At 46.6% G+C, this 24,231-nt stretch overlaps 1 protein-coding gene across 7 annotated transcripts in view; it reads left to right on the forward strand.

Moving 5' to 3' along the window:
* The window catches only part of TRIO (trio Rho guanine nucleotide exchange factor), a 328,151-nt gene that overhangs the window by 200,655 nt on the left and 103,265 nt on the right, over positions 1-24,231 (forward strand). For all 7 annotated transcript variants that reach the window (XM_037063022.1, XM_037063020.1, XM_037063018.1 and 4 more), the window contains 10 exons: positions 394-560; positions 2,389-2,508; positions 4,456-4,647; positions 5,073-5,222; positions 9,308-9,422; positions 14,209-14,324; positions 17,913-18,035; positions 22,928-23,122; positions 23,212-23,327; positions 24,051-24,117. In XM_037063022.1, coding sequence (XP_036918917.1) covers positions 394-560; positions 2,389-2,508; positions 4,456-4,647; positions 5,073-5,222; positions 9,308-9,422; positions 14,209-14,324; positions 17,913-18,035; positions 22,928-23,122; positions 23,212-23,327; positions 24,051-24,117 — 1,361 coding nt within the window. The remainder of the gene's footprint in view (positions 1-393; positions 561-2,388; positions 2,509-4,455; positions 4,648-5,072; positions 5,223-9,307; positions 9,423-14,208; positions 14,325-17,912; positions 18,036-22,927; positions 23,123-23,211; positions 23,328-24,050; positions 24,118-24,231) is intronic.

Consider the following 24,231-nt stretch of genomic DNA (forward strand, 5'->3'; position numbering starts at 1 on the left):
TTTTTTAATTATTAAATGCCTTTTACTATTACATGCTTTCTAAAAAGTAAACTAGGTGTACAGCAGATAAGCCAAGCTTCACTCGTTTATAAAGGATGTCACATTTTCACAGTTATTGTAGGAGAAGTAGACTAACAGGAAATGGGTCTTGTGTGGTCGGCTAGACACTATTACATTTGGCTTTAACACATCAAATACACTTTCTCAGGCACATCTGCATGCTCCAAGGCAGGGGTAAACCCTCCGCTGCTGGCTGTGTCCTTGAACTTGGTCTTCAGGGTAATGGCCTGGCACCCGCTGGGCACACAATTCACACAAGCAGGCCGGTGTTTACTCGTTAAGAACAAATTGAAATGATAGCTGAATTCTAGGGTCCCCATCCGGTGTCCGCAGGTGTGGAGCTGCTCTGTGACAGAGATGTAGACATGGCCACTCGGGTCCAGGACTTGTTGGAGTTTCTTCACGAAAAGCAGCAAGAGCTGGACTTAGCAGCGGAGCAGCACCGCAAGCACCTGGAGCAGTGTGTGCAGCTCCGCCACCTGCAGGCGGAAGTGAAACAGGTAAACAGTGCTGGTGGAGAGCCAGCTAACATGCACTTCATGGAGGATCTGGTAATCAGGACGTGAGGGCCTTGGGAAAGCTTGGCCCTGACCAGAACCCAGCTGCCCCAACATGTGATCCAGTACCCCGACCCTAATGCCTGCAGCTGTGTGTTCACGCTGAAGGGGAAAGGGCTGCCCCGAGGGCCCTTGAGAGGAGCATCCATTTAGCTCGTTTTGTTATTGCTACTCTCTTGCTTGAAACCCTGTGCACTTTGCTTCCTGGTCCAGCTGACTGTGTGGTTTTTCTGCTAAATCTACTGTTAGGAATCTGGACTGGATCACAGGCTGTGTACATGGCTAGGGTTTTCTTGTGTTGTCCATACTGCCATATAGCAAGGTAAAATAAAGTGGAACCTTTGGAAGAGATCGCTTTCAGCTCAGAGCCTGTGGGATTCCACGCGCATGCATATTCAGCATATACGGGGCATTTTATCTCGTGTGCAACGAAACCACTAGATGCTGGCCCGATGCAGGGATGGTACACTTTGCGGCAGATGTGCAGAAGAGTGGGGGTTAGTCTCATTGGAGGGGACTTAAGCTGCCCCCAGACCAGGAGCACGGTGCCGTGCGTAAGTGGGCAGCACGCACATTAACACGGGTATGTTATTGAACAGAAGTCTTGAAAAGAGTGCCTGCTGATCTCCCGTGTAACAAGCGAAGTATGTGACCTGCCTTTTAAAGAACAGTTAATAAAGTGCTCCTTCTTGACAAAAATAAAACCGTTTTTGAGAAATAGAGGAATAGACTGACGTATTCATTAGGAATTGCGTTTGCCTAATGAGTAACAGAGTCCAAAAATAGTGGCTAAAAAATTATTTCCACACACACCGGCTCAGAAGGTGGTAGGATTGCTGGTGTCCATCCAGTGGCCCCGTGATGTGTCAGCCTGTGAGCCTGATGACAGTGGCCTTTTCCTCATGGTTGCCAAATGGCTGTTGTAGTCCTAACCATCGCCGCCAAGGTCCAGGCATCAGGAAGGCAAAGGCATAACAAGAAAGAGGCAACACACGTATCAAAAGAACGTTTTCACAGAACTCCCCAGTGGTGACTGCTTGGATCTCAGTGGCTAGAATTACTATGTTGTATCTGTAGCCAGGCTGTAATAGGGGCCGAGAAGTGGTTTTGTTTTAAGTTGTCTCCAACAGTTGGAGTCTTCTGAGTAGAGGAAACAAGGAAAATAGGTAATGAGCAGTCTCAGCCACAAGTAACTACTGAATGACCTCCACAGTCTCTGTGACTTCTGCAGCCAAAATTGACCTTTCTTTGTATGTGAAGTTGAGAGTCTTGTGGTGTGGCCCTGAGCACTAGAGTACAGCTTCATTCACACTGTGGTTGTTGTGCCATTTAATACTGATACTAAGTTGGAAAATTTGTTACTAGTATGACATAGTTCTTTTATCAAGCAGTTTTCCAGTTTTGCATTTTCATTAGGACTGAAAGGAATGAAAAATACTTTTTTAAAAAATATCATCAGAGAATTCTTCTTGGTTTCTAATGTGTGGTCCTCAGTCTGTTTTGACCTGTGGACTAATAACCATCCTCGGGACCCTCTACCTTTCTAGCTCCCATTTCAGCTAAAATAACAGGATCCATTTAAAAGGGCAGCACTTATGATCACGCACTGCTGCAGGTGAGCAGGAGGATGGCCGTAGGGTCCTAGGAAAACCAGCACTTTGTAGCTGACATGAGCAGCGCGACCACCTTGACAGCTTGGACCCCGTCACTGCTGGTCCACAGGCTGTCCAGGGAAGGGCCGCTGCTTGGAGTGCCCTGTGTAACATTTCAGGTGCTGGGCTGGATCCGCAACGGAGAGTCGATGTTGAACGCGGGACTCATCACGGCCAGCTCGCTACAGGAAGCCGAGCAGCTGCAGAGGGAGCACGAGCAATTCCAGCATGCCATCGAGGTAGGAACGCTCGTCCCCCTCCCAGTCGGGTCCTTTCAGCCTGAAGGCAAGCCTGCTAATCCTCTCGTGTGGCTCTGAGCCCGGAAGCCAAAACAGGGTCAGTGGGACCCAACACGGCAGTGCATACGAATTGACAGTTAATTCCAGAGAAAAGCCACAGCCTGGCGACTGCAGTGGAGCGGCTGTGCACGCTGGCCAGGACAGCCTCACTGCAAGGGGCCCTGAGGCCCGCCGAGGCGGCCCTGACAGGAGGCACCTTCCTGGGTCAGGAGCCTGCGCCTGGGACCCCAAGTTGGCATCCTGGCTGAGGATTTTTTATATTTTGTGGGTGTCATAGGCACATCCCTCCTATGTAAGCAGCCTTGGCTGAACACAGAGCTCCTGGTGGCTTGTCACAACCAGGCACAGATCACACTTCACTGTTCCGGATAGACCTCTCTCTCCCCTGAGCCTGGCTGAAAGTGTTCCCCCTGAGCAAGAGGGCCAGTGCCATGCTGCACTTCAGCAGGGCAGCTCGGACTCCTACTTCAGGCCTGCTCAGATTCACTCTCACAGCAGATAGATGACTATTTTCAGCTCCCCGGTGGGGGGCGGGGGGCAGTAGTAACCAACATGTGGTCTCAAGGTAGAGTGAAGGGTAGGGGAGCATTTCATTACAGACGACTTGTTTCCCTCTCTCTTCACATATGCAGGGTCTGGCAGGAGCAACGCCTGCCTGAGTGTGGGTGGTCGGGTAATAATGTGAGTGTAATGATTCATAGTTTTAATTTGGACATTTCACCTAAAATGTCACGTAGTATGCTTGAGTGCAATATTGTTATGATATAGATGGTACAGAATTACGTGCTTATGATTTTGAAATAAGAGTTTGTAATAAAAAGGGTTGTTATTTGTGCCAAACCCTGAATATTGTCAACCAGAGAAGGAAGCCACAGGAATTACTATGAATTTATTCCCTAGATTAGTTTTTAACTAACAGTACCATGGACACACATTAACACATCTGGCAGCCCAGACCCCAGGAATCTTTTGAAACATGTGCACTGTGCCAAGTGATTTCTGCTAATTAAACTGTCAGAGCCCATCCTGGATTGGCTGTAGGGACTGTATTGGGTACAGAGCTTTATGGAATCATTAGCTCCTTTGCAGACGAAATATAAAATGTTGGTATTGTTAAAAAATAAAAGAGTGTGTCCGCAGAGACCCACCCGCTGCCTGGCGGTGCATGTCTTCGTGAGAGAGCCCGGCCTCTCGGCCCCTCCCATGGTTGGTCTCCTAGTGAGGAGGTGAGAGTGAGGTCTTCCCGGGCTGTCGTGTTATTTTGGTACGTTCACCATGGCACGGACCTCCAAAGAAAACAGTTGGTTTATTCTTAGCTTTTCATTACGTTTTTCCTTAAAAAAAAAAATCAGTAGTTCTTGAGAACTTTTTATGCTGGTCTACAGTTCAAGTTGAAAATGAAAATAAAAGTACTCACTTCGGCCCCCTTTTTATCCGCTTGTGCATTTGCCTGCAGCTGCTATTATAAGAAGGATTGATGGGAATAATCAACTTGGACCATTTCAACAGCTTTTGCAGAACACTGGCTGTGAGAGGTTGCTCCTGCTCTCTCAGGCTGAGCACCCCACTGCTGTGGCCTATTCTGGAAAGTCCTCCTGCGCTTCACCCTTCATTAGTTCATTTAAATAGGAACAGTCGTTGCCAGGCATGAAAACTTTAATTTTTTTTAACTGCACTATCTGGTGTGTTTTTAGAAGTAAGTGTCCTGACCCGTGTTAACTGCGGTTGCTGCTGTGAAGGCAAGCAGGACAGAAGCGCCGTGGCCGACCTGGTTCCTTTGCAGTACATGCGGGGCGCCCCTGCTAAATGCCCCCCCCCCCCCCCCCCCCCCCCCCCCCCNCGCCCCTGCTAAATCCCCCCCCCCCCCCCCCCGCTGTCCTTCCTTAGAAAACGCACCAGAGCGCGCTGCAGGTGCAGCAGAAGGCCGAAGCCATGCTGCAGGCCAACCACTACGACATGGACACCATCAGGGACTGCGCCGAGAAGGTGGCCTCTCACTGGCAGCAGCTCATGCTCAAGATGGAAGACCGCCTCAAGCTCGTGAACGCCTCCGTCGCCTTCTACAAAACTTCTGAGCAGGTAGGGAGGGGGAGCTCGGGCCCTGGGCCTCCCAGCTGACATTTATTAATTTCAGTGGACAGCTCAGTCTTTAACTCCTTAATCGTGGTGGAACCAGCCAAGTTCAAGTCCAGCTGAGAAGAGAAGTGTTCCTTGAAGATAATTTTTGTTTACCTTAGGTATCAAAGCACAGGAAGGCACCCCTTTTCCTCTCATTTAAGTGTATGGCCTGGAAGACAGGTGGTTCAGCTATTATTTAGTCCTCATTCTGGAAGGCCTGCATTTGTCCTCACATAAAACAGAGCCCTGCTTCCTTCTGGTGGCCTTGGTCCTTGGGTCAGCACTCTCGTGCCCAGAGCCTGACTGAAAATGCTCCCAAAGATGCAGATCCGTGCCCTTAGGTGCCAGCAGCCCCCTCTGAGCCTGGACCTCGCTTCTGCCCACAGGTCTGCAGTGTCCTCGAGAGCCTGGAGCAGGAGTACAAGAGAGAAGAGGACTGGTGTGGAGGGGCTGACAAACTGGGCCCCAATTCTGAGACGGATCACGTCACTCCCATGATCAGCAAGCACCTTGAACAAAAGGAAGCATTCCTGAAGGTACGTGCCAGCTTCCCGGGGGGGCGATGCCTCACTGAGCAGTGTGCACAGCTCCAAGAGGGGTCACCTGAAGAGGGTATGAGTGCTGGCCACAGAGAACTGTGGATACCTTCAGGCCAGGTGCGTGTGTCGTCGTCACTCTCCAAGGGAGGTCCTGCACACCCCACAGTCCTCCCCTTGTGTGGAAAGTAGTCTGGGCCACATCACATGACTGATAGGTTAGATGTTCAGAGAAAATCTTAAAAATGTTTTTGTTATCTACATTGTCTTTCTAATGTTCACAGAGAAAGCTAGAAAGCTGTGAATGAAAAACAGGTGAAAGTCATAATGCCAAATGATTCTGAACAGAGAGAGAGATTGATTTCGTGAATAAAAAATGCCTAAAATGGTCTTCCTTTGGAAGTTCACTTCTTAGGAACAAAGACTGTATCTCAGAAGAAATATGAGCCCAGTGTAGACACAAAGCAGGAATACCTCTTGTGGTTTACGGGGTCAGTTTCTGTTACTTACTCAGGAAATGTTTCCTGCAATAGAAATTTAGTTCAGTTCAGGCCAGGCTGTAAGTTTTAACTCTGAGAAGCTTTAAATGAGGACTTTTTCAAGCCTGCTTTGTGTGTGTGTGTGTGTGTGTATTTTTATTTACTTTTCTATCCGTACCTAAGTCACTGATGTGCTTTCCAACACTGAAAATTTCAACAGTGGCCGAAGTGTTTTTGGTAGCATTGACACCGAATGTTTCCACCCTGCATTCTTTTCCTCTTGGAACAGATTTTCTGAGGATCTTGCTGGTACTCAGACATGTTGGAAATCTGGTGTGATGTTTGCTTTTTCACTGTTGCTTTATTAAGTTTAGTTTACCTCATTGCTGTAGCATTTGGACCTCTCTGACACTATTTCCTGTTACATCCAATAATTTATGTTTCGTTTCTGAAGGTGATGGCCCGTCCCGACAGGGAAAGCTATTGTTTAGTCTGGGAGAGTAAATGGCAACCCCCTGGAAATTCTTATCTGGTGAACTGGGTTGGAGGTCCCACCGCAGTGATTTTCCATTTGAGCAGATCTGGGTGGGAAAGCGGCTGTAGCTTCCCCAGGGTCACTCACTGTGACTGTTGCAAACACGACCTGGAAGGCCCACCATGCTTGTTGCCATTTGAGTTTGTCAAATGCCGGCCAGTGTTAGATGTTTTGAGTTGGAATCACAGTTTGCCTCTCTCTTTCTGGGCTCCACTTAGTGTAAAACAAAACTGAACACTACGCGGGTCGTGTAATGAAGAGAGATTTCGGTAAATTTAAAAAGCAAAAATAATCACAGGCCTGTTTGGATGGCTTTGGTCACTGGAATTCTGGAGTGTCTGTCTATCGGATGTGTTCCAGCGTTTCATTATGGCAGTTTCAGAGTGCGTACAAAAGCAGAGAGGGTACAGAGCGAACCCCGTGGTGGGTACAAAGGCGGAGCGTAGAGCACGAACCCCATGCGTCTCACCCAGCCTCAGTAATGATCAACGTGCAGGCACGCGCCTGCCTTTACCCGGTCGTTTTACGTTCTAGACCTTACCTCATTTTATTTGCAGGTACACTAGTAAGAATCTAAACATCAACTTACACTTTTCTAAAACAACCATGATACTATTATTGACTCATAAAAATTAATAATAACTTATTTCATGTAAAATCAAAGTATTCAAATTTTCCTGATTGTCTCGCAAATTGTGTGTATTTTTATACGTGGTTTTAATCAAGATCCAAACAAGGTCTAAACATTGATTTGATTAGTATCCTCTTCAGTCTCTCTTCATCCAAACCCACCCTTTCTCTCATCATCACTTACAGTTGAAGGAGTAAGCTTCCCTACTGTGCGGTGTTTCCCACTCTTCCAATTTTGGTGAAAGCATCTTGTGGATCCTCTGAATTTCTCTGAGGTTGAGAGTCTTGATCAGCTTTCCGTGTGGGGGTGTGCGCATGAGTGTGCACGCAGCACACCCGACGGGTGGTGCTCACACTCCCCGTGTGTTACGTCAGGAGGCACCAGGTCCACTTCTGTTTTTGTCTCTGCGGTGTGAGGGTTCATCAGTGCCTCAGACCCGCTGAGTCCAGTTCCCCCCTGACACCCTTCCCTACCAGCCCCTTGCCTCATGGGGCTGGTAGCCCCTCGTAACATTGTTCCCTAGGAGTTGCAAAGTGGTGAAGTTCTGCCACTTTGATGAGCTAGGATCGTGACCCCCTCAGTGGTTAGGTTCATCTAAAATAGAGTTTATGTAGAAAAGGCATGGCACATGCTTGACTCTCTTAGGCTCAGCAATGTATTTATAGCTTAATTTTTAAAAAATATCTTCTACCTCCATCTATGGGAAAGACTGAGAAACGTGACCAGCCCAGTAATAGTGCGCATCCCTCGTGCCCAGACTGTGGTCTCCCAGTACCATTTGCCCCAAGGAGGGGGCAGAGCTGTTTGGAGAAAAGACTGATTCCAGAACGGGGACAGGAAATGCGCATGATGTTTCCTAGTCAAATATAATCAGTGTGCTTTTTCCCCTTCACTTCTTCCATTTCATGTTTATATTCTTTTTCTCTCACTGAGCTCTTGTTTTTGTATACATTGATGAATTGCTTATCGGGTTTTGTTGGGGCTAAAACACGTTGATATTTTCCTCCCACCTTCCAAGTTCTTCTGGCTGGGCTAATAGCCTAATTGACAGAGACAGACTACACAGAGGAAAAGCCAAGTTTAGTGCTCGTGCACGGGGGATTCCCATAGACACGATAATTCCGTGAAAATTCCAAAGACAGTGAGGCAGCGTTGAGTATATGCGTATAAGACATTTTGGACCAAGGGGAAAAGGGTGGGAGATGAGCATTCGATTTCAGGGGTGAGAATGGGGGGTTTGCAGGGAGTGGTGGAAGAGTGGAACTGTGGCGGGAACGTCCTTGCTGGGGGCATTAACTAATTAACGTATTTATTTATTGTTTATTCTGTTGCAGTTGTTCCAGTTTTTACCCTTTTGCCCCCTCTACCCAGCCCACCCCTCTGTCCCCACACTCAGTCCCCTCTCTGTTGCCCATGTCTGTGGGTCATGCATACATGTTCCTTGACTGGTCCCTTCAGCTTCCCCCTCCCCTCCCCCTTCCCCCTCCCTTTCTCCTTTTCCCCTCCCTCCCCTTCTCCCCTCCTCCCCTCCTCTGACAAGCTGTCAGACTGTTGCTTGTTTCCATGTCTCTGGTTCATGTGGCGTATTTAGCTAATAGGCTCCTACCTGAAGCCTTCTGTGTACCATACTTAATTCAAATTAGGTGAAGGAAACATCCTAAGATTTCCTTTCTGAAGCATCTCAGTCTGTCTTTCTTGGGCATAAAATGGGGGAGGGTTAAAGGTTCTTCCTGAGTCTTACGTTTCTTAATGATCAGTTTAAAATCAGAATCCCCCAAAAGCAGGTTCAGGGTGGTAGAATTTAGGTCCTTTCAGTTTATAAATATGTGTGATATTAGTTATCTACTACCAAAATAACACCACATTACAAACTACCCCCATATTCGAGGGCTTAAACCAAGGATTGGCACACTGAGGCCTGAGAGAAATCCACCCCTCTCTCACTGTCGGGTCATCCACGGCCACTTTCCACGCAGGCAGGTTGAGCAGAGGCAGCAGAGACACAGACTCCATGAGTCAGAAGCCGAAAGCAGTGCACTGCCTGCTGTTCACAGAAACCCAGGCCCAGCGCAGTTGGGCCTCTGGCTCGGGGTTTCTCACACTGAGAAACCCTGGCTGTGATTCAGGGGTTGGCCATGGACGTGGCCGCCTCAAGGCTGGCCTGGGGAAGGGCTTCGCTTGCTCTCTGTTCACTGGCCAAGAGCTGCCCAGGCCCCTCAATAGGGAAGCTTACAACAGAGCAGCTGGCTTCATCGGAGCAAGGGCTCCAAGACGTTTTTTTAATCGAAATGTGATTTAAACTGTATTCTCTAAGCCACAGCTGGCCAGGTGAACACTTTCAGTGAAGACATGTGCTAGAGCCGACTCATGTCCGTAAGGACTCAAAAATCCGTGTTTGTGTAAGTCAGACTAATAGCACATCGTTCTCCATTGCTCCTAGGCGTGCACACTTGCGAGAAGGAATGCGGACGTCTTCCTGAAGTACCTCCACAGGAACAGTGTGAACATGCCGGGGATGGTCACTCACGTCAAAGCCCCCGAACAGCAAGTAAAAAGTGAGTGCGCCCTGGGCTCGGCCGGCCAGCAGGGGCGGGAGGCGCCAGGCAGGGTGTGCTTGGAAGTCTTCACCCAGGGATTCATTTCAAATGTTTGTTTCCTATTTCTAAAGTTCTTACCAAGTATCTTAGTTGAAGGATAGAATATTAAATACAGGGCCCAACACAAATAATGTCCCTTTTTTATTATAAACTCTTTCATTACAAAATCATAAGCATGCAATTCTGTAACATAACAATATCACACTCAAGCACACCCCGAATGGAACATTTTAGGTGAAATGTTCAAATTAAAACTATAAATTATCGCACCTGCATCATTACTCTACCGACCACACTCAAGCAGGCAATACTTCTGCTGGTCTTTGTATATAGACTCACAATTTATTGAATAAAGTTGAAGAATATAAACAGGGAGAAAAAACATGATTTAAGATGATATGTATTGGCATTGACTATTTTGTTAAAGTAAGTAAAAATATTATAAACTGGGAGAAAATGAAAACAAGAGTTATCTACAAGCAAACAAAGTACTATTATTTTTATTATATAAGCATTATTAAGAANTGGCCAGGTGAACACTTTCAGTGAAGACATGTGCTAGAGCCGACTCATGTCCGTAAGGACTCAAAAATCCGTGTTTGTGTAAGTCAGACTAATAGCACATCGTTCTCCATTGCTCCTAGGCGTGCACACTTGCGAGAAGGAATGCGGACGTCTTCCTGAAGTACCTCCACAGGAACAGTGTGAACATGCCGGGGATGGTCACTCACGTCAAAGCCCCCGAACAGCAAGTAAAAAGTGAGTGCGCCCTGGGCTCGGCCGGCCAGCAGGGGCGGGAGGCGCCAGGCAGGGTGTGCTTGGAAGTCTTCACCCAGGGATTCATTTCAAATGTTTGTTTCCTATTTCTAAAGTTCTTACCAAGTATCTTAGTTGAAGGATAGAATATTAAATACAGGGCCCAACACAAATAATGTCCCTTTTTTATTATAAACTCTTTCATTACAAAATCATAAGCATGCAATTCTGTAACATAACAATATCACACTCAAGCACACCCCGAATGGAACATTTTAGGTGAAATGTTCAAATTAAAACTATAAATTATCACACCTGCATCATTACTCTACCGACCACACTATTGCCAAGTATTGGTCAACAGTATTGACCACAGTATTGCCAAGCAGGCAATACTTCTGCTGGTCTTTGTATATAGACTCACAATTTATTGAATAAAGTTGAAGAATATAAACAGGGAGAAAAAACATGATTTAAGATGATACGTATTGGCATTGACTATTTTGTTAAAGTAAGTAAAAATATAATAAACTGGGAGAAAATGAAAACAAGAGTTATCTACAAGCAAACAAAGTACTATTATTTTTATTATATAAGCATTATTAAGAAAAAGAAATTGTAAAGTAATATCATATAGTTTGATATTGAGTATAAAATCTAGAAAGCCATGTTTTTAATATAATATGTATAAGTACACAGAAAAAATCTGGCAAAATTTATACTAAATGATAAATAGGATTGGTGTGGATGCAGGTGACGGGGACTTAAACTTTTACTCTGTAGAATTCCGACTCTTTTACAGAGAAAATGGAGTCAGGTGTTACATAATTTTAAACTCAAATGTAATCATAGATTTTGCAATTTCAGTTGAAATGACATGGGAGTGGGTCCTGAGAAAATGATGAGAGGTGTTTAAAACAGTCTTGATGTTGAGGCCGAATTCTGTCGGCTTAATCCTCATCGGGAGCCTAGCAGTCAGTTCCTGGTACAGGAGGAAACGGAGGTGGCACAGACTCACACTTGCAGCTGAGTTTCACAGGGAAAAATTGTGACAGCCACTTAACTAATGATTCACTCCACACTTTTTAAAAACAGTATGATTGGCAAAAACTTTGTACATTACATTCTTCTCCCTGGTGATCTGATTCATCTGCTCTCATAGAAGGATTTTGTCTCACTTTGGTACAGTCCTCAAAGCTCTACAGAAGAGATTTATTTACTCATTAGTCAGTGGGCTTTTTCTCTTGGGAAAAATGAGTAACTCACAGGCGCAGTCATTTTCAGCAGAAAGGAATCCTCATTGCCTGCAAGTTATGTGCACTGGTAATCAGTTTCCTTGACTCATGTCACAGAAAAATCATTTCCTTCCTCCCACCTCTCAGTATTGCCCTTGGTTTGGGGGCCACTCTGCTCTAACTGAAGATTCGAGGAGGTTTCTGGGTCGTACTGGTTGGATACGTACGTGCCTGTGTGAGGGGAGTGTGTGTTCATGTACTCCCTCACCAGATAATCAGCGAGCATTCGCTAGTGTTTCTCACCGTGCTGCACGCTGGGGAGAGTTAAAAAAGAAATGTTCTTATTCTGTCACCATAGACTTGGGGACAAAAGGCTTATGGGTGGGTCAGTGTAGTAGATTCATGCAGGGGTGACAGTGCCAGAGGAGAGGGTACAGGCCAAGAAGGGTCAGCCCACGTGATCAGAGTAACCCTCAGGAGCTCAAGGCAGCCCCAGAGCGCCCCTCTGCTGGGTGGCTTCCATGCCCCAAGTCAGCCCTGTCCCAGGCAGAGACTGAAAATCAGAGAACAGAAAAAACCCTGAGGTTTATGTTAACTTTCACGTGTGATGTTTTCATTGAAGAGGTAACATCATTTTTTGGCGGGCTTCAGATTTCAAAGTCTGAATCTGTTCTACGAAATCAGTTCATGTTTTCAGTGGAGTGGGGAGGATGCGGCAGCAGGACCGCTGAGCCGATGGGCTCATGCTGCTCAGAGACTCCTGTTTCACACACGGCGCTCCGCCTGCGGAGAGCTCAGTGCGCGCCGGTGGGAAACTGAGTGGAGTTACGGTCTAGTGACCATCTATTGGGCTTGCAGTTTCAATCTCGGGAATTTTCTTTTGAAGTTTTTTTTTTAATTGTTCTATTAGAGTTGTCCCAAGTTTCCCCCCTTGCTCTACCCTGCTCTGCCCGCTGCCCTCCTTTGTCCCCTGCTGCTCCCTCAGTCAGTCCCCACGCTGTTGTCCATGTGCATGGGTCATTGTCATTTATACCTGTTCTTTCACCAGACCCTTCCCCTTCTTTCCCCGCTTAACCCCTCCCCACTCCCTGGTCACTTGCAGTCTCGTCCTCGTTTGCACACCTCTGGTTCTATCTTGCTCATTAGTTTCTTTTGTTCATTAGGTTCCTCTTATAGGTGAGATCATTTGTCTGACTTTTTTTTTTATATAGTTATTTTATAAACTTCTGGAGTAAAACAGATTTACTGTAAAAAGTTTGAAAAGTGACAACTGCGTATCAATTACATAATCCCTTTGCCGGTGAGAACCACTGTTGAGACTTACTGTGCATCCTGTCTGTGCACATCAGTCTAAATATGTGGAAAAATCCGAACATAGGTAGATTCCACTCACCCATCCTGTTTTTTTTGTGTGTGTGTTTTTTTTTTAACAAAATGGGACTGTATTTCCCTGCAGTTTTCTTCGGTCACCAGGTAGTACATGTTAGTCATATTTTTATATCAGATTTAAAGATCTGCCCTGTTCTTTTTAATGTCTGGTATGGTGATTTTGTAACTGATTTAACTTGTCCCCCAATTGATGGGCTCACGAGTTGCTGTACCTCAGTGTTCATGCATCCGAGTACGATTCGTTGCGGCCGCTTGTGTGAGCGCCATCCAGCTGGAAGGTAAATCCTGGTTCAAGGGTACAAGCACCTCAGTGTCGCCCCCTACTGCCAGCTGCCCTCTGTGAGGGCTATGCTCTGTTCGCCTCCCTCACTGAGAACACCGGGGCCTGAGCACCTGCCCCGCTGCTTCTAACACTGATGACAGCACCGGGCTCGCCCGGAAAACGCCCAGAGACAGTGTCCTCGTTAGAGTGAGCTTACACTTGTTTCCGTGTTTGGTGGCCAGAGTTTTAAAAATCATAAACTTCATGTTCTATAGATCGTTCATCTTTTTCTCTTGACTATTGAGTAAATTAGGTTAGTGTCTTATATTTTCCCAATACTTTTTCCTGTTTTTCTGGTTGTTATAATAGTTTATGGCAGTTATTGCTTGGTGATGACAGTCTTAATTTTTATGTAATCAGGGGTTTTTTTTGCCTTTGTCTGCTTCCTATTTTTTAAAAGAATACCTTTCGTTTTCTTCTAATCCTTCACCTTTTGACATCCATCCTTTAACATGCATTGAATCCCTTCTATATATGGGAAGGTTTTAATGGTCTGAAAAAATAGCTAATACTGATGCTGACAAACTGCCCAGCAGGGGAGGCAGTAGTGTGCCCCCCCCCCCCAAAACCCTGAGGTCTTAGAGGCCAACCGTAACCTTAGCAGAGGGGTCAAACTCATTTTCACTGGGGGCCATATCAGTCTTGTAGTCACCTTCAAAGGCCCGAATGTAACGTTAGGACTGTGTGAAGGTAACTACTCCTTAAGGAGCTCAGCGCTGCCGCCAGGTAGAAACAAGGTACCTGGCCGGATAAAACAAGGTGGAGGGTCAGATTCATCCTGCAGGCCTTGTGTCTGCCACCTGTGCCTTAGAGGGGTCTTGCTCCTCTGATAATAAATTGGGGTAAAGGACTTAAGGAGAAAGCTCTGGTTGGCAGGCTCATTGAGAACCCAGGACAGGCAAGCATGGTGGCTCCTTGTGTAAAATCTGCCTTGCAGCGAATGGCATGTGAATGAGAAGTCTGTAAGTCAAAGTGAATGGTGTCTGTGGGCGTTTTCGTTGGTGGTGACCCCCAGCATGCACCCTTCTCTGTGCCCTCCCAGATATCCTGAACGAGCTCTTCCAGCGGGAGAACCGGGTGCTGCACTACTGGACCCTGCGCAAGAGGCGGCTGGACCAGTGCCAGCAGTACGTGGTCTTCGAGCGCAGCGCCAAGCAGGTCAGTCGCCACGCCCGGCTGCCCGGGGCCTCCGCCCCGTGCTCAGGCCTTGTGCCAGCAGCTTCAAAACCACTTTCTGATGGTCCCAATGGGTCGTGCCTTGTAGTTAACTGTTTGGTGTGAAAAGAAAACCCCACCACCTCAGAAAAGTGTGTCACTTTGGCCCCCTATGTCACTCAGCTCGTCTCCACTGTCATGACCTCATTCATATTTAAGACAGCAGAGTACACATTACATATGATGACAGTTTAGAAATCATTGTAGAATCGAGGTGTAGTACTTGTGTAAATACTGTGGGGGGTGGTTTTGTTATGTGGCTGTATTTATGTGTTCAAAATAAAATGTTCTTCAGATAAACTGAGCAAAAATGAAATAAGAAATGTGATGGTGTTGCTGACAGTTCAGTAGTTAAAAACGTTTATGCATTTGACTAACGCAGATGCATTTGCAGTGTGTCCCCCCCCCCCAAAGTCATTTTGGGGATAAAGTGGTCCTGCCTGGGTGATAGTAACGGAAGGTCATTTTAGGGGAAGTTTGTCGGACCCCTAACATGAACACTGAGACCTCTGTCACTTCTCTTTGGCCTTCACAGTGGCCTAAGAACCTATGGAGCTGTCTCACGTGCTCCATGGCAAGGAGCTTAGTCACCACGGTAACCACGTCAGACCCATACTGCCATCTGAATCCACCTGTCTGCCTCCTGTGTCCCTGTCCCAGAGCAGGCGTTTAGTGGACTCTTACAGCCTGAGAAGATTGTATCATCCTTACACGGTTTTCCCACTGAGGGAGCATATTTTGCTCTCTGTGAGTGACTGTCAGTCTCGCAGTGGGTGGCCTCAGTCCCCAGAGGCTGATGGCTGGAGTTCATGCCTCGGCCTTTTCCTCATCTGGGCTGACTTTACCAGGTGCAGCTCTCATATTTCCAGCAGAGGTGGAAAGCAGTAGTATTTTCAATGTTTAAATTACATTTTCTTAGCATTTTATTTAAAAATAGTTCAATTCAACCTTGTTTTAGATTCAGGGCAGCCTGACTTTGCTTCTAATTAGAGATTGCTTCATAATTCTCTCACATATCTTTTTTTAAATATATTTTTTAAGATTTTATTTATTTATCTTTAGAGGGGAAGGGAAGGAGAGAGGGACAGAAATATCAATGTATGGCTGCCTCTCGTGAGTCCCCTGCTGGGAACTGGCCTGCAACCCAGGCATGTGCCCTGACTGGGAATCGAACCACGTTCGTGTGGTTCGCAGGCCCGCGCTCAACCACTGAGCTACACCAGCCAGGGCTCTCACATATCTTTATTATTTCTCTGTTGAAAGACAAAGAATCATTCAGCTACACAGAACAAACTTGTAAATAATTCCCTTGACAGGGGTAATGTGTTGTTGCTTTTCTGAAAGTCAGCTCGTTTGCCAAATACGAAATCATTACGTTTGGGCCATAACCGAGGATGGCCCACTGGCCATGCAGACCTGTTGGGCTCTGTCCTGTGCCGCCATCGTAGTGTCATGGTCAGTGTCAGTTGCCCACAACAGACCCGTCTTTGAGGCCCCTGGCTGGGTTGCAGTTCTCAGGGTGGCATCCTGAGGTTCAGTGGATGCAGCCCCCCCAGTGGTGGAGAGGGGACTTCCAGCCCTGGCTCTGCCCCTGGGAGAGTCCTGCCTTCTGCTGCCCAAACCTCCGCTGCCCCCTTTCCTTGTCTTTGTCTCTGCCTCTGCATGTTGACTTTCTCCAGGGCTCAAGTGAAGCTTGTTCTTGTTTCTCTTTCCTCCCTTATCTCCTCTGTTGCTGTCTTGCAGCCCTGGCCTCCGTTTGTGGAGCCCAGACTGATAATCCCAGCCACTTTCTTGGCGTGGCTCCACTTTGGCCTCAGTAAAGGCGGAAGTGGACTGAAGAGTTACTGCGCCCTGTGTCCCCTCGTCTTACAGGGTGTGTGGTTCCTGACTCCTGTCTCCCACCTTCACCCCTCATCAGTCCCGTAGGTGGAAGCCTCTGTCAGTGTCAGATCTACCGACCTCCTTGTGTTCAGAGCCATCATGCCAGCCATGACCTGTCCGAACCGCTGAACCAGTTTGCTACCTGGTGTGGCTCCTTCCCCTCAACTCCAGTCCCTCTCCACACAGCAACCCACTGCCCTCCACGGCCTCACTTCCCGCCTCTCCCTGAAGTGGACCCAGCTCCCTCCGCTCAGGGCCATGGGGTATTCCCCATACCCCTGTACCCCACCCCACCCTGCACAGTTTCTCTCCAGCCCTCCTGAGTCCATCCCTCCTCAGCCTGCAGGTCCCCACTTTGATACCCCTCCGCCGACTGACCACCCTTCTAAGCAAGGTCTCCCCCTCTCATCTGTCTTTTGTGTGTCTTACTTCATCTCTGTCCCCTTCCCTGTCCACAGCAGCAGGATCTAAGCTTCTCTTTCCCTGGTGCCTCACCCAGCACCTGACTCCATGGTAGGCATTCGGGTACCATTGGCTGTATGGGTAGAGAAGCCAAGGACCTTTGAATAAATTGACAAATGGCTTTCTGCCCTGATTCGGAGTCAATGTTAACATTGTTTCTGAGATGGGACAGGCACCCTCAGGCATAACAAAAGCAAATTCCCAGCCAGTAAACTGCATGGTAAGTAACCTGGGTCATTGGGGGGGGGGGTGTTTTTTCTCCTAAAACACTGTACGTGCTGTGAAATATCCAATAGAGACAGTAACGTTTCTGTTCCAAGACCAGCAAACAGTGGGTAACTGAGATTTAAAGGACAGGTGTAAAAGCTTCTAGTTTCTCTTGCAGCTTTTCCTTACATAGCATAAGGTGTGTGTGTTTAAGTCAGTCCGATTTCACTTCCGCGGTGTGGAAGTGGGAGGAAAACCCATGGCCATCGTCCCACACCAGGGAAGAACAGGTGCGTGAGAACGGCGCTGTCCCGTTGCAGGCTGAACCTCACCGGCCCCTCTCTCTCCATGCATCTCTCTCCGGCAATTGGGAGGGTTAAGCCATGTCCTCTGCCAGTGCCGCCCAGCGTCTCATCAGAGCGAATGTGATGGGTCCTCTGCAGGAGCCCTCAAAACAAGCAAAATGGGTCCGTGTCTGGGTGTTCACCAGACACAGGAATAGGAAAAAAAAGGGTTAAAACTGTACTTTTGAAAGCTGGGAGTTCGCATCTGTGTTCTCTTCTTCTTTTGGTGAGAACTTCTCAGTTGGTTTGTTAAGTCCTGTGGTGTGAACATCTCATTATTTAACAGCATGAGGGTCTCAGCCCACCCCCTCACCCCACACTGCTGCCCCATATTCTTGAACAAGAGTCTTGGTGCTTGTATTGTGACTTAGCTTCATAATTATAGGAACTCTTGACCTTTTTTGTTGTTGTTATGTAAGCGACACAATTACAACTTTCTAGACTGTCGACTTCTTTTTAAGTTTTAGGATTCTGACACTTAGTTCAGAAACTTGTCTGTCTCTCTGTGGGGGTGCTTCTCAAGGTGCCCCGACCATGGTGCGGCCTGTGACTTCCCCTTTCCCCGAGATGCGCAGCACTTTGGACCTCCTTCACCACTGTTCCTCCGTGAACGTGTTTTCATTCCTTCCCTGCCTAGGCCCTGGAATGGATCCATGACAGCGGGGAGTTCTACCTGTCCACACACACCTCCACGGGCTCGAGCATACAGCACACGCAGGAGCTGCTGAAGGAGCACGAGGAGTTCCAGATAACCGCGAAGGTGCGTCGGGCCCGCCGCACGCGTCCGTGCGGGGGCCTCTGTGTCTGCTTGGGGTTCTCCAGGGTAGCCCAGAACAGGATGCTTCGAGTAGATAAAATAACTCTCCAAAGAATCATTTAAGAAATACTTTATGAGACGAGAAACAGGGGGACCGAAACGGATTGTTCTGCATGACGTTTTGGGTATTTCTTACTGCCTTTCACACTTGCCCTCAGTCTTCCCCTCATTTATCTGTTTGCTGCTCTGACTTCTGCAAATACTTCTCATCTTCCTTTTTATTTCTCTTGTGTCCTTTTCATTATCATTCTCTTTTTCTTTCTGATTTCTCTTCTATTTTCTGAGTACTGGCAGCTTCTATGAAGCACTGTTAGGTGTTGCCAGCTGGACTTGAATTGTTCTGTGGGTGTTTCCACCCCCTCCCGGGAGTCAGTGGAAGTTGTTACAGTTGCATCGTTTCCACTCAGCCCCGCACAAGCCGGCTGTGTTTCACAGGTTTGTAAAACTGGAGGCATTTTCTGTTTTCTCCCAGAAGTCAAAGTAAAATTGAACACACCTCCGTGGTATATGCAGTCTCTGGGAGGAGTTAGTATTTGTTAAGTGAGTATGTGAGCATCGCCATGGTGACCTGCGGGAGCCCCCGCTAACCCGACCTCAGAAGAGTTTGGGATTCTCTCAGTCTCCTGGTCTCAACCTGTGGCGTTCTTCTTTTTGTTTTTCAAAGTTTTTGAACATAATTTATTGTAATATTTTCATAAGTGCTCTGTTTTTGATGATAGATTGAGTTATTAGAAAAAGCTAACAATTAAATTGAAGAGTAGAAAGTAAATGATCAAGTTAAACAATATTCTTGGTTAAAAAGAAGTGTCCCTATAAAGAGATTGATTTGTGTGTGTGTGTGTGTCACCCTTAACTTGGCTTGAAAACATGTCAAAGAGGAATTTTTTAATCATTTGGGATAAAGACAGCTACTTTGTGTTATGTTGATTTATACTTTTTTATGTTTTCTGTAACGGTTTCTGACTCCTCCTCTTCTTCCCAGCCCTCCGCTCCCAGCTGCCCCCCGCACCCCAACTCTAAGCTCTAAGCTGATTTCCTTCCACTCAGCCTTTGGGTACCGGGCACTCAGAACCCCTGGTTCTGTTCTGAAGAAACACATAGTCTAGTGCAGCTACTGGCAGACCGGCCACTGCAGGGCTGGGGAAGAGACCTGGCCTTTCGTGGGGTGCCGTGAGCATTGGGTGGGGGCCTGAGGGGTGGGTGCAGGCAGGCAGGCAGGCAGGATGGCCTCGCCATGACAGAGGGGCCGTGGGTGCCCAGAGGGGAGCCAGCCTGCCCTGCCTCTGCAGGTAAGGATCAAGCCTCTTCCCTCCTCTGGATGCAACTCTGTGGGGGTTAGCTGTGCAAGTCTCATTTTTGTTCATGGTGGGTTAATAAGGGACAGTTATTGTGTGCATGGAATGATCTGCATTTCTTTCTCTGAATATCCTTTGAATATTAAGGTATGGAGAAAATGCTTAAGACAGCACTCAGAGATAGATGTAAGAATTGTCCCTTTTCGCTGACTGAACGCTTCAGTGATGTTCAGTGAACATCTGCAGGCTGTTCTGTGTGGCCAAACAGCCTGTTCACTGCACAGCTCCCAGGGCCGCCGTGCACACAGAGTGCGACATGAATGTCCCTGTCTGGGTTTGGGGGGCATGGCAGCTTCGTTCCCAGTAGAATGTGCATGGAAGGGTTTTCCTATTACTCTTAAATTTTTTGTTTTCTTAAATTTGGAGTATGATTGGTGGAAAAAAGAGTAGTAAACAGGCATTACCTTTTGCCCTTGTGTTTTGTCTTTTAAAAAGCATCTAAGACATCTGACCTTTCTGTTTCACAAATATACAGAGCTCTTTCTTTCATTGGATATATTGATTAGAGGAACTGGTGGGTTTTGAACAAACACCTCTCACTTTTTCCTTAGCAACACTTTTTGTTTGTTTTCTGGCTGCCTTTCCATCAGAAAGTACCTGCTTTGGTGCTTGGAGATGTCGTTTAGTTTCTCCCATTGATACTGGGCTACTTTCTTGTGTGCCCGGTCACTCTGTGAGACCGTCTTCTAAGAGATCATTCTTCCCCTGTTACGTAGAGAATCCTTCACTCTGCCAAGACCATCTTCCAATCCAGTTGTTACAGCAGTGAGTACTGCAACCCTTTCAGTGTTAATGGAAGTAAAGCCCTCCTCACTGAGACAGCTTGATTCATTTGCAACTCAGTGCATTTAAAATACATTCCAGTAATCACCATCAGCTTACTGGTGTTGCCTGCCAGCAACTGGTCTGTTTTGTGATGTTACACAAACACACAGAAATCTTCCTGAAGCTTCTCGCTATTCTGTTTCCTCTTTCAATGTAGGTAAACTGCATTGTCTTTTTTATCTTCACTTCTCTTTCTCCAGCATTTAGAACACGACTTAGCTTTCTTAGCCCCTGAAGAAATCTGTGTAGTTTGTGCTTCAATGCTGGGACAATAATATGTTTCTGTGCTTTTCAGCAGGTTAATATCTTGGCACACAGCAGTGAAAACTGATAAATGCAACCTAATTTTTATAAATCCTGCATTGGTTGTATTAATTCTCTTTGACATTAAAATTTAGTAGCATTTCTCCCTGGCTGATGTGGCTCAGTGGATGGAGTGCCAGCCTGTGAACCAAAGGGTTGTGGGTTTGATTCCCAGTCAGGGCACATGCCAGGGTTACAGGCCAGGTCCCCATTAAGGGGGCACGTGAGAGGGAACCACACATTGATGCTTCTCTCCCTCTCTTTCTCCCTCCCTTCTTGCTCTAAAAATAAATAAATAAAATCTTTAAATAAAATAAAGTAAAATTTAGTAGTGTTTCTCAGTTAACTCCTTTTGGAATTTATGCTTCCAGATCTAAAACTTGCACGTCTTGTTTCCTTGGTTTGTAATTAGGTTAGTCTTATCTTCAGAAAGGTTCCATGCTGATGACAAACCAAAAGGTTTGTTTAATAGATAGTGTCCTTGTAGTTCACTTTACGAGAGTTCATTGTTACACAAAATGAAAGCCCTAGAAACTCAGTATTTTCAGTGTTGCTGACTCTTCCCAACTAAGCAGCTTTTATAGAATCCACAGCACTCTTTTTTTCACATAAGTAATTAATGTTCCTTGAGTTTTGTTTTCACGTGTTTTTGAAGCCTGTGTATTTATGCTGGTAAGAGTAGCTGCTGTGTATGCCCATTAAAGCCACAGGCATACACAGTCTCGTGTAAGAACCTTGTTAATTTATTTTCCCAGTAAATATTTGGTGAACTGCCACTGTGTGCCGCACGTGGAAGGTGTGGGAGGTGGTAGCAAGCAAACCAGTGTCCCTGGCCTGTGGCAGTCACCGTCTAACAGAAGAGAGACAGACAGTGATGTCGTAAGTCCATTGCACCTGTGGCAGAAGTTGTTAGAAACAGTAAAGTGTGGGCGGGGCGGGGGGCAGCCTTTGGTGGAGCAAAGACGGGAAGGCGCCATGGCGACATCTAGGGCACTGGCATCGCAGGCAGCAGGACACCTGTGCAGGGAGCCAAAGGCGAGAGCAGATGTGGGTGCTGGATGCAGGGGGACTCGGTGCTCAGACCCGGGCAGACACCCCTCGCCCCCCATGTACAGTCTATGGATCTTTACAGCCAATTAGACAGGTTCTCTGGTGAGTTCAGGCTCAAAAATTTCATCGTGCGAACCAAGATAATGTATCCAGATTTTGAACTCCCACCTTTCTTTGGGGGGGTTTAAAGTCAATTTCCTGACTGTGAGTCATAAGGATTTTCTAGTTAAAGCTTATCTGAGGAAAGCAGGTTCCGCAGCAGAAGAGTGTGCGCATTTGAAATGCCTGTGGGAACGTTGAAGGAAGCCTCGTAGTAAAGATGAATGAGATGGATGTGACTGAAGAGCAGTGGAAAGATCAAGGTGCAGTGAAGTTATTGCCGCATACACAGGACAATGTTTTACAGTTGTCCTTAACTTTACAGGAAGTAGGAATGTAATGCCTAAGTTAATAAAAGATCTTTTCTATGTATGTATAAAAAGAAATGATCTTTTAAAAGGCTTTTATTTATTTATAGAGAAGAGGGGGAGGGAGGGAAAAAGAGAAGCATCGATGTGTGAAAGAAACATCTACCTGCAGCCTGTCTCGTGCCCCCCACTGGGGACTTGGCCCGCAACCCTGACGTGTGCCCTGACCAGGAATCGAACTGGCGATCTTTCAGTTCACAAGCCAGTATTCAATCCACACCAACCGGGGCTCAAATAATTTTTTTACAAGAGAGAGTTCTAAGCAGGGAACAACGTTTAAAATACCTCTGTAGAGATCATTCCCTGACTAGTGACACCCCCCACACCCCCCGCGAGTGGAAAGAGACGTGAACGTGTGATGCAGAGGAAGAGCAAAATCTCGGACGGCTGCTGCCCTGGTCGAACTTGTGGTCTAACTGGGCACACGGAGTAAACATGTGTAACGCAGGGACGACTTTGCGGCCCGTCGTGTGCATTCGAAGGAGGGTAGTCTTCGATTCATGGGGGGACATCCCGAGTGCACATTCGTTCGTGCGTTCCACAGATTTTTACTGAGCACTGACCAGAGGAAGACATTGAAAGTCTAGACTTTTCTAGCCCAGGTCTTAAAAACACCATTTGTTGTGGAGGAGCTGAGGAAAGAGAACTCGTCTCCGCTCAGGGAGATGAACTGAATGGACATGGGACGGGAGTCTGGGCTTCTTTCCCAGTGGCGTTTTTCTGGTTTAGAGCTGACTTCTGGGCAAGTTACTAGCGTGTCTGATTCCTGGCAGTTGGGTTCATTTGCTTCATAATACTTTACTGTTGTGTTGTGTTGTTTTTTTTTTTTCTGCAGCAAACCAAAGAAAGGGTGAAGCTATTGATACAGCTAGCTGATGGCTTTTGTGAAAAAGGGCATGCCCATGCGGCAGAGATAAAAAAATGTGTCACTGCCGTGGATAAGAGGTACCGAGATTTCTCTCTGCGGATGGAGAAGTACAGGACCTCTTTGGAGAAAGCCTTGGGGATTTCTTCAGATTCCAACAAATCGGTAAATTGCTTTGTGCGAACTGAATAAGTCACGGAGCTCTTCTTTGTTAATTCAGTTCACTGCAGTTTATTGACTCTCTTATTCCACAGAGTAAAAGTCTTCAGCTAGATATCATTCCAGCCAGTATCCCTGGGTCAGAGGTGAAATTGCGCGATGCTGCTCATGAGCTTAATGAAGAAAAACGGAAATCTGCCCGCAGGAAAGAGTAAGTTGGTCTTTAAGAACCTGCCAGATTTATTGAAAAAGTCAAGAAAATGTCACGTGGACAAACATGCTTCTTCTGCGTGTGCTCTGAAACCAATTGGCATTATGACTTCTTGGGGTTCTGAATGTGCTGAGTTTTTGCAGCTCAAACTTGACAGTGTGCACTGTCCCTTCTATCACCTGCATCAGAAATAGTATCGTGTTGTTTTTATCCCCGTGCCCCTGTTTCAAGTGGGGCTGACAACTCAGCTTATTCATCATCAATAGGTCCTAAGGGGCAGAAATTAATAACACAAGTGGAGGTGTTTAAACTTTGCCAACTAGTAAATGATACTAGATATTAATATAACAAAAAGATGGTTCTAAACCAGCGATTCTCGGTCAGAGGCAGTTATGTCCCCTGGGGGACACTGCAATGTACAGAGACACTTTTGGTTGCCTCTCAGGTGGTGTCTGGTGAGTGGCAACCAGGGAGGCTGCTAAATGTCCCACAAGGCACAGGACAGCCCACCTGCAAAGCATTATCTGGCTCCATGTGTCTAAATTGTTTTTCCCTTGAACTGATGGCTGGATACCACTATTGTTCTACCTATTCTTGATTTAATTCTGCAAAAAACATCACTGCCTGATGATTTTTAAGCCGTTTTATTATTTCATAAGCCATAAAAGTAGGTCGTGTATCCTGCCCGTGAACTGAACTATTTGCTGTCTTCCTCTGTTTAAGGTTCATAATGGCCGAGTTAATTCAGACGGAAAAGGCCTACGTAAGAGACCTCCGGGAGTGTATGGATGTAAGTAAGTTTTTTAACTTGTTTCTTTAGACCGAGTATAATCTTGTATTTATCCCTCCCTATTGGTCATTCTTAAAATAACCGCACTTTTTCATTGTTTTTTGAGATTTAAAG

Source organism: Sturnira hondurensis, unplaced genomic scaffold (assembly GCF_014824575.4).
Source record: "Sturnira hondurensis isolate 20B ecotype Veracruz unplaced genomic scaffold, ASM1482457v3 Scaffold0014384, whole genome shotgun sequence".
NCBI lineage: Eukaryota > Metazoa > Chordata > Mammalia > Chiroptera > Phyllostomidae > Sturnira > Sturnira hondurensis.